Raw genomic sequence first — 10,446 nt, forward strand, 5'->3', positions numbered from 1 at the left:
GCTAACAGCAGGCAGAGGAACTTCTCAACTTGGAGTGAAAGATGGTCCACATTGAGGGGAAGAAAAAAAGAATAGAACTGGAACACACACACACACACACAAATGAGGCAGGGAGGGGCAAAGGAGGAAATCACCCAGAACATTCCTTCCTGTGTAAGTAGACCTCACAGGGTGGCTGTGCCTGACCTGATCCATGGCCAGAATGGGACATCACAGGAAACCCAGGTTTCCATTTCAGGTCACTGGGCAGAAGCACAGGTAATACTGAAGGATTAAGTACCTAGTGACTTACAGATCCAAGAGGCTATTGTTTATTTAGGCTGTATTTGCAACTTCATCATTGTAGCAAGAAACTAAAAGGACAGTTGCAAGGTATTTGGTGCCTTTGTAAGGTGTGGAACAGAGCCTCTTCTGGATGCCACACAGACAGCTTATGGATGCCGGTCAGTCACACCCACAACTGCATAAGACTGTGGAATGTGATATTTTAATGGTACAGCCACGTTGTATCATTTTGTAGAGTTGATGATTTTGGCAGCTACATCTTATTTGCTCTCCCAGAGTTTTGAGATGGGTGGAAGGAGGATACTAGGTTCCATTTCCAATACAGGAAAACTGAAACCGAGAGGTAATTATATGCCCAAGGGTGATTCTGTGGGGGGTCCCTTCTAGCACAGAATGACTGGCAATGTGCTAAGTGCTGAATCCCATTCACCTCACTGAGCAGTAACTCGAGGCACATACCCGGCAAAAAGCACGCATGGGGAGCATAAGGTTTTTTTATAGTGTGTGACCTGGCCCTGAGAGAGAATGATTGACCCAAGGTCACCTGTTAGATGTCATGGCAGAGTGAGAATCAGAACCCAGGACTCAACAGTTGTAATCTGAATTCTATAGTCACTACAGTACACTGGTTTCTGCGTAGTGTCACTGAGTCTAGTTCTTAGCATCTCTGTGGAGAAATCCCTGTATACTTTGCACAGGAAAATCAGATCTGACCTTGTTCTTCACCTCAACTACCATAAGCACAGCACTGGGACGTTGCCTTTGTTCATCTTGCCCTGAGTCCTACATCCTCCCATGAAGGCCCTGTGCTCCGCAACAGAAAGGCATGTTTCCTGGTGTCACTTGTATTCCTTCCCACTCCAGGAAAGTGTCTTGACAATAAACAGCAACGGAAATGCAGAAACCAGTAACAGTGGTCCTTTATTCAAGGGGCTGGTTGTCTTACAGAGTGTTTCTCCCTATCTCTTTCCCACCAGAAAGCACTCTAGGTAGAGACCGGGGGGGGGGGGGAGTGACACGAAGGTGAGGAGAAAGTGCCAGATGCAGGGCAGCAGCACATTATGACTGCACTGAAGTAGCTGCAGCTCCCTTTGGCCCTCCCGCACTGATATAGTGCCCTGCCCGACTCACCTAGCACTGGATGCAAATTCTGTTTTCCTGCCCTACACATCACGGCTGTATTCCAACTGCTGACCACTGAGCTGTCTCTCTAATGCTTATATATTTCAACAGGATGTAAGAGCAGGCATGCCTCGCCTGGCTTCTCCTTCGACCCTGGCATTTTGAAAGTCCATCGCAGTGCAGCAGTTCACTGAGGCTGCCTTAACCTACCACGCCAGGCCTCCCAATGAGCTGCTATGGCAGAGAACTCCACCAATTTCCCTTGAAGCCAGGAACCTTCTTGCGGGGGGAAGCGGGGAAAGGGTCCATAGGTACAGAGCAAGTGGAGAGACCCAGCGCAGCGCCCCGTCCACCTCAGTCATCCTCCTGCTGCAGCTGCTGCTGGTGCCTGCTCTGATACCACAACATGGTGGGCAGATTTTGACAGCCCTGGTAGCGACGCTGACGCTCCTCCTCACCCAGGGGTGGCACAGAATGGCAAGGTGCTCCTGCTAATGTGACATTGAGCAGCTGGGCTGAGGTGTCAGAGGCCAAGACTGCTGACCAAGGGCCCACCTGCAGTAAAGGAGAGAAATTTTCACCTGGCAAAGGACCACAGCTGGGTTTTCACAAGCATTAAAATAGCACTTCAGAATGTTCAGAGGACTTCATGTACATTATCTCAGTAATCTTAAATCAGGGAAGATTAAAGGGGCGTTAAAGCTTCCCCTTGTTCTTAAATTTTGGATTGGATCCAGCAATGCATGAGCAGAAAGGAAAATGCACTTGGTGCCGTTCCACTTGTGCAAGCCGTAGTACAACAGCTACAGGAACATGTGGTACTTTAACAGAATGAAAGAACAATGTGCCTATGGAGCAACAGGATGGACAACACATTTCATTTAATTTGGTTTAAAAACTGTCAGTACCTTGTGCTATGTCTTGTATATTTGGACAAGATAGTGGGGATATGATCACGTTCACCGCGCAAATAGACACTGAAGAGTAATTTTGGCGGTCTGCCTGCACAGTGTCTATTATGCATGTAGAAATCTTCTATGGGATCCAGTCCTTTGAGTGGACTGCCCTTATCTGGTGACTTTAAATCTGAGTATCACTTCAAGTGACTTCAACCTGGACAATTTTTTCCCTAGTGGCTGAAGTCTAGCTTTGGACAAGAAAATTAACTAGAAGGGTATACCAGCAATGGAACTCAATGTTGGTTTTTTTCCTACCGAAGGAGCCACAATTCACATTTTTAAAAATATACTTTGTTAAAGCAACTTTTCCACATGTTTACATTCCCATTTTCTTTGTCATTCTAAGTCAAATAGCTGAATAACAGATCTGAGTACACTACCAAAGTCAGTTCTGGCCCTTCATCAAGTCCGGTGCTTGCTATGCACGGCCAGCTCCACTGTCACATTATTCTGTAGTGCTGTTCAACTGAGGTGAGTTTCTCCAGGTGGGGGCTGAAACAAACCTGGCTGCAAGATGGAGCAATCGGAAGACTGCTGGGTCTGTGGGGAGCTGAAACATGCACTGAACATACTGCACGACAACAACAACTGGCCAAATATTTCTTCCCTTGGAGTCACTGATACATTCCAAGTGCCTCTCTTCCTGGCTCCCCTCTCTCCCGTTTGTTTCATTCTGTTTTGTCCCCCAGAACTGGGAGGTGGAACTGGCATCCCAATGGTGTTGCCTCGTTCACTAAACTCTGCCTCTTTGCTCTGGAACCTCACCTGTTGCTAGTGCCGCCTGCCAAGGTAATGCTAGCACTGGGAAAGCGGTTTCACTGTTTGGCTTTTTGCTTGGACTAAGCAGCCAGTATGGGAATAACTCGCTCTACAACATCATTGTCGATAAAGCTGTGGCCCTCATGCAGTCATAACCTCTGTTCTGCAGGCCAATGCACTTTATGGTACTTACGGGCAAGATATGCTGGAGAAGGCACTGGTCAGGTTGTAGCCCTGCCCAGAACTCAGCAAAAGCTGATCCACTGCTGGCGGTGATGCCACGCACTAGCACCACATTGGCATGGCGCCGTGATGCCCGCAGCTTCTTTGCCAATGGTTCTGGATAGCTCTGGTCAAGGAAGAGGAGGACCCTGCGTGCATTGCAGCTTTCCAAGTCAGCTAGGAGCTCAGAGATGGGATACCGCTCCTTAGGGTCAGCCTGTTGGGAGAGTGGGGCAAGCCCATCAGCACCTGCCCCTTTGAGACAGCTCCCCCCTCCCCTACTGTACAGTTCAGAGATCAAGGGAATTCCACTGCCTGGGAGTTAAAAGGGATGGATTAAGCAGGAAACAGCAAGCCGAGGCCAGCACCCACTGCAACTTGGGGGTTGTTTTCTCCCTGCAGGCACACATGAAAGAAGTGGACGGGCCTTTGAAGGGAACAGATGAGAGGGCCGGAGCCTCCACCTGCAATTCTGTCAGCATCTCTGCTTCCATCAGCTGAGCTGGCCGGGACATGCTAGGACAGGTGCTCAGATCCCCTCCACATCCCTCCCTGTGCAAGGGTGGCTCGATTAAGCTTCCACTTCCAGCCAATCAAAGCCTGAACACTTCTGGATGGCCAAATACAGGCTGATAAGGGGCTTCTGGCTCCTCGCAGACTTGGGGAGAGGGGAGTTGAACTTGGCTTGGTGATTAACAGCCAATAAGAAAGGATTTATGTTTACTAATGTGGACTGAGATGTTTTATCATGAGAACAGAGGGTTCAGAGGCTGGTGCCAGTGGAGTTAGGCCTTTATGCAAGGGAGACCCTTGGGAGAGCCAATTCTGAAAGGTTCATTTGATTCCACTGGATAACTTGCCTTTGTCTCCCAAACCCAACCTGCCCCTCAGACCTGACTCACAATGCCATTGTGGTTGGCATCCCACAGCAGTATGGTTCCATCGCTGACTGCTGGGCTGTTGAGGTAGAGCACCAGCGAGTCGGCGCAGTGCAGGCTCCGGCAGACCAAGGCTAGATGCGAGCGAATGGCCAGCTTCTCTGTGGCTGGGTGCACATCACCCACCTCCATGGCTGCTGCCCAGAAAAGGAGAGGGAAGAGGCTGATGACTTCAAATCCCATAGGCCCACCTCTACACTCCTCCAGCAATCCCATCCCCCTACACCATAGAATCCTCCCAAGAACATAAGAACATAAGAGATGCCAATGTTGGATCCAGGCCAACACTCTGTGTCACACAGTGGCCAGAAATCCCAGTGCCATCAGGAGGTCCACCAGTGGGGCCAGGACATTAGAAGCCCTCCCACTGTTGACCCCCCCCCCCCAAGCACCAAGAAGACAGAGCATCACTTGCCCCAGAGCCCCTATCTATACCTTGTGGCTAATAGCCACTGATGGACCTCTGCTCCATTAGCTTATCTCATTCCCTTTTGAAGCCGTCCATGCTTGTAGCCGCCACCGCCTCCTGTGGCAATGAATTCCAAGTGTGAATCACTCTTTGGGTGAAGAACATATTGAGACACGCCATCCTCTTGGGAAGGGACTAATTTGGGACAAGGTGGGAATTTTGCTAGGATTTTACTGGCCCATAACAACCCAATAGGGCTTTTCTTTTCTTTCTTTGCCTGTGCCCTATAGGCTGATTATAACTAGGGTTGGACGTCAAAGGCATCCATCACTAGAGGTTGCATGAGAGCTAGTGGGGTGTAATGGTGAGAGTGTTGGAGCAGGATCCAGGAGAACCGGGTTCATATCCCTACACTACCATGGAAACTTGCTGGGGGACCTTGGGCCAGTCACACACACTCAGCCTAACCCTACCTCTCAGGACTGTTGTGAGGATAAAAAGGGAAGGGGTCCCCATTGGGGAGGAAAGTAGGTATAAATGAAGTAAACATGTAAATGCTTCTGCTTTCACAGATGGGAGCCACGTGGCAGGACACGACTCTGGAATGGAAGGCTGCATTCGGAAAGTTGGTAAGAACAGGGTGGTGAATGGGTGTTGAGACCCAAACGACCCCAGGCTCTGAAGAGTTGCCTACCTGGTGTCTGCCCCTCACTTGCAAAGAAGGCCTTGATGTGCTCTTGGCGGAAGCCATTCCTTCGAAGCATCTGGTAGAAGAGCAGCAGGTTGTGGGCATGGTGTGGATAGGTGACCTGCTCCTGCCAACCGCCTAGGAGGGAAACGCTGTCAGAAAACACTCAGAAAATGGGAGAGGATGAGACAGCAGCTGCTGCCAAAGGCCAAGGAAGGCAGGACCAAGCAGCAGCACTGACCCCGTTTCCGAGGAGGAACAGCCCCCCCCTTTTTAAACTCCTGCCTAGTGAAACAAAGCAGCTGACATTTTGGACTGAGACCAGATTCTCCCTCATCCAAAGCATTTGCCCCCTGCAGCGAAAGGCTGGGATCCCTTTCCTCACCTGGAAGTGTGTACCTCCTAGCAACCCCAAGTGCTATTCTGGAAGCCACACCTGTTATCAGCACGGCATGGTCACACGTCTGATACATGCGGCACGACTTGTACACTGGAAGCTGCTGGCGATGACACCGCCGGGTATTCTTGTTGAGCTCGCAGTAGGCAGCTGTGGAACTGGAGCTGACGAGGGGCAGAGGCCGAGGGCACGGGCTGAATCCACGGAGGTCTGTGCAAGGAAAGATGTGAGAGGAGGTATCAGGGAGGTTGGGGGCACGGAACAACTTTTTTTTGGGGGGGGAAGCACAGCATGTCAGTAACAACACCTTGAGAACTGCACCATCTTCCCAACACCCACGCCCTCCTCATCCTGTGATCCTCCCTGAATTTAACACTAGCCTGTCCTGTACTGATAGCCTCCTACCTACCATGATTCCCCCAAACCCTGAAAGCAAACAGCTTGCCTGGCTTACAATCTTGGTCAAGGTCAAACTTGCACCTCACAGAATGTTCATACCAAGGCCATTCTTGGTTAGCGGTTGCCACCTCTGTCCTTGCAGCCACCTTTTGATGACACCTCAGAAAGGAGCTGCGGTGGCTTCCATTAGCAGGATGAATGTACCCACCCATGCAGTGCAGCTTTTGTGGATGTTTAGGGTCCTCCTGTGCCACAACCACCAAAGGCAGGAAATGGATCTCACAGAGCCCAACAGGCGGCTCCTCGCGGCGAACCCGGCCTGCTGACCGCTGGCTCCATCCCTTGCTGCGTCCTCCTGGCCTGCGCTTCAGCTGGTTCTCACAGCGGCTCCTCTGGGCAGGTGTCAAGCACTCATAGCTCCCTGCAGGGGAAAAGCAAACACCCCTGGAATAAAACAGAGAGCCTCCAGTGCTGCTTTGCCACAAAAGAGCACACACAGCCCGGCCTGGAGAAATGGGCCAGAGCTGTGCTGATTCCCAGTGATACTTTCTCAACAGCAAAAAGAACATTCCATTGGTGATGTCACTGTTCCCTTTACCAAACATTATAGGACCACATATGAGAACAGTTTCATTGACCCTCTTTAGGCAAAAATCGTAACTCAAATAAATTCAGACGCTCATTGCAATGGAGAGCTTTAACTGAAATACAGAGACCAGATCCAGTACTGTAGCACACTATCTTTCCATTATAAACTGTGCAAAATGACTGAGACACAAAGACACTTCCTAGTCTTGCCCTCCCAGTACAAAGAAGGATAAACAGGTTATAAAGACAATTTTTCTGAGACTATACAAAAGTGCTTATCATAAAGGACAAATAACTGTGTCAAGGAATGAGCCAGGCTTGCCAAAAGTCTGCTACGCAGTGACCCAGGGCTCGACAGTGACAGAAAACACTTGTCTTTATCCTTTTTTGATTGCTTGGCAGCTAACTCCATGTCTAGAGCCTTTAGGAATATCAAACTCTCCCTTGCATGTTGGCAGCACGTACTAGTTAACGGTGTTGGACCTGGGATCTGGGAGACACCCATTTGAATTCCCACTTTGCCATGGAGGCTGCTGTATGACCTTGGGCCAGTCACTTACTCTCAACCCCACCTAGCTCACAGGGTTACTGTGAGGATACAGTGAAGGAGAGGAGAATGATGTGAGCCCCACTGGGGACAGAGGGTGGGATATATGAAGTAAATAAAAGAAACGTAAATACAAATATCTTTAAATTGAACACTGAATCCCTGGTAACAAACTAGTGGCTTGTTTGTCACAACTAATATTGGTTCAGGAAATCAATTAGGCCAATCTATGATTAAAAAGCTACCAGTTAATTGTGTAGCAATTTTTAAAATTTAAGTTAATATGCAAACGATCCTACTTTAATATAAAAATTTAACAAACATTTTGGGTGGCAGGAAGCATTCTCTCTTCTCTCACAACTGAGTGGACCCTTGAACTAAGACAGGGCTTGCTATAACATATATATGCATGGCATTTCTTCAGAAATACACATTGAAATCCTATGCAGAGTTACGCCGATCAAAGTGCCCTAGCTTAGAATGGAGTACCTCTGTATAAGACGACTGCACTGTTATTCATATAATCAGTCAATGGTTAAAGCTTATATGATCATTTAACTACCTTTTGTTAACTCAGTGACAACCCAGCAACAGAGAAGGAAACTGGACAAAAAGAAGCCAGTGGTTCACTCAGAGGAGAAGTGCCAAGGGTTAAGCTATCTAGAAGTCATACTTTGCAGTCAGAAAATATTATCCCCCAAACGCAGAGAGTATGGCGTTGGTATGGTTACATGGCACAGAAGGAAATGCATCCTACCCATGCTCAGATGCCTGTTACGTCACCAAATCCAGGATTAAGAACTCTCATTCAAAACAGGTTCTATGGCTGAACCCAGGCTTCACATAAACCCTCAAATTATAATGCTGGCCTATCAGTGGCTGTCATGTTGAGCACTAAAGATCTCAGCAAGAGACCCTCCGCCCTGCAGGAGCTTCTACTACTGTTTCCATGCCGGTCTCTCCTAGCGACACCATCTCTGTATCTTCCTGATTACAGAACCCCAGTTCCTTCCATCCTGCCTTCCTCATCCTCTTGAGCATTCAGTGCTGATATGTCAGAGTCCAGATTCCAGAGCCCTATTAAGCACGGCAGAGTGTCCCCATCAGGGTCAGGATCAGTAGGAACCTGGGAAAAGGTCTCCTGCAAAGCAGTTCGTTCCACTTGTAGGTACCCGAGTCACCTCTGATCGAACTAGGCTCCGGCTGTCACCAGCATGAGGCCATGAACCAGGGACCACTCCCTCTCTCCTTACAGAGTTTCTTGATGGAAGGAGATGCTGTGGGACAGCGTCTGCTGTGTTTGCCGTTCCTGGGATAAAGGAGATGTTTGAAGGGCAGAGGGGACTGAGAGGGGAGAACCGGTTAGCTTCTTTGTCTGTTCTTGGGGGAAGCACATCTCACGGACTCCTTGGACCAGAATGAACCTCAAAGGCCTTTACAAGACAAAGTAGGCACATCCAACCCCACCCTGCAGAGCCTATAATCCAGATCAGAAGGGGGCACGAACCAGAGAACAAGGAAGGGCTGTGCTACTCCAAGGCACCTGCCAAGCGGATTGCTTCAGATCTCAAAAACAACCGAGCCAAGATCAATGTTCCCTCTAAGCTATGGAGTCCTGTGAGCAAAAATTCTACTCTGTGAGCTACTGGCATTAAAGTTGTGAGCCAGCGATTTGGCTACTGCATAAATTAGTTTGCTCTGGAACCATCCTTCCTGAGCTAAGAAAAAAATGTGTGAGCCAGAGGCTAAAAAACTGTGAGCTAGCTCACACTAACTCAGCTTAGAGGGAACACTGGCCAAGATACATGTTACAAGGGAAAGTCTTGGGCAAAGATAAGAATGCCTAGGAAGTCTTTGCAAACCTCAAATAGGGTCATTGGCATGTAAGTGAACTGTACTTGCAAAGACACTGGGCTCTTAGGTCCACTTCAACCCACCTCCCGTCTCCCAGAAGAGACAAACAGGTCTCAGCCCAAAGCAATGTCCAGAAGGGGCTGCAGACACTTTGAAGAGGGGATCTGGTCAAGAATATCAGGAGAGGGACGGGGGTTAAAGGTAGGTGGTGCGTAAACAAGCCAGTCCTTTTGTGCACAAAGGATGCTCTGGCGACAGAAGACCAAAGGGGACAGGAATAGGAACCTGAGAGGTAGGAAAGGGAATGATGCCTCAAGGCTGAACCCTGAACTATCAGGAGTGTTGCCGGGTCTTAGACAGAAGCGGACCTCATCCTTTACCATTCTAAAGCAAGGATTTCAGAAATGGAGTTGCCCGCTCCCCGTCCCTTTGAGAGAGGCTCTGCGGTGAGCGGTGCTGTCTGCCTCCTCCTCGTCATGAAAAGCGTCTACTGGCCCTTGCCACCAATGCTCCCTCTCAGCTGTGGAGTCCTGTGAGCAAAAATTCTACCTTGCGAGCTCCTGGCATTAAAGTTGTGAGCGGCCAATTTGGCTACTGCCTACATCAGATAGGCGTAATCTTCGTGGGGGCGGCGGGGTATCAGCCGCCGCCGAAATTTTCAGGAAGGTGCTCAGCCTCCCCCGGGGGCCACCCTTGCTCCTAACAAAGCCTCCGCCCACCCCCGGCCCCCCCCCCCCCGGGGAAATTGGAAAGTCTACACCCTCTGGAGCCCTCTTTCCTGAGCTGAGTTAAAAACCTGTGAGCCGGAGGCTCAAAAAATGGCGAGCTAGCTCACACTAACTGAGCTTAGAGGGAACACTGATCGCCACGCATTGAGCCTCTCTGAAAGGGGCCGCTGGCAACCCGACGCCGAGGTGAAGGACGCGGGACAGCCGCTCTGCACGTGCCCCCATCCGCAAGGTGTGCGAGGGAGGGCCGGACGGGGCGGGCTCGGGCGTCAGCGCCCCACTCACCCAGGTAGAGGCGGTCCCGGCTCCGGCAGCGGCGCGGGCTCACGTGGAAGTCGACGTAGAAGAGGAGGAGCGGGTGGCCGAAGCTGGCGGCGGGGCTGGGGTCCAGGACGAGGACGGCGTCGTGCGCCGGGAGGGCGGTGTGGGCGTCGGGGGGGCGCGGCGGGCCGGTGCTCTGGTTGCGGCCGTCCCCCGGCGCCCCGCCGCCGGGCCTGTCCCCCCAGCCGTCGGGCAGGAGGGCGCGCACCTTGTGGCCCGGCCGCGCCGGC

General features: G+C 50.5%; 1 protein-coding gene across 1 annotated transcript in view; it reads right to left on the reverse strand.

Annotated features, from left to right (window-relative positions):
• Positions 1–1,695: 1,695 nt before the first annotated feature.
• The window catches only part of LOC107122044, a 9,950-nt gene continuing 1,199 nt past the window's right edge, over positions 1,696–10,446 (reverse strand). Inside the window, exons 2-8 of the mRNA XM_015425070.1 lie at positions 10,181–10,389; positions 6,387–6,599; positions 5,819–5,989; positions 5,389–5,520; positions 4,250–4,422; positions 3,319–3,564; positions 1,696–1,962 (exon numbers count right to left, since the gene is read on the reverse strand). Coding sequence (XP_015280556.1) covers positions 1,762–1,962; positions 3,319–3,564; positions 4,250–4,422; positions 5,389–5,520; positions 5,819–5,989; positions 6,387–6,599; positions 10,181–10,389 — 1,345 coding nt within the window. The 3' untranslated portion in view covers positions 1,696–1,761. The remainder of the gene's footprint in view (positions 1,963–3,318; positions 3,565–4,249; positions 4,423–5,388; positions 5,521–5,818; positions 5,990–6,386; positions 6,600–10,180; positions 10,390–10,446) is intronic.

Source organism: Gekko japonicus, unplaced genomic scaffold, assembly GCF_001447785.1.
Source record: "Gekko japonicus isolate JY-2015 unplaced genomic scaffold, Gekko_japonicus_V1.1 scaffold2901, whole genome shotgun sequence".
NCBI classification, from domain to species: domain Eukaryota; kingdom Metazoa; phylum Chordata; class Lepidosauria; order Squamata; family Gekkonidae; genus Gekko; species Gekko japonicus.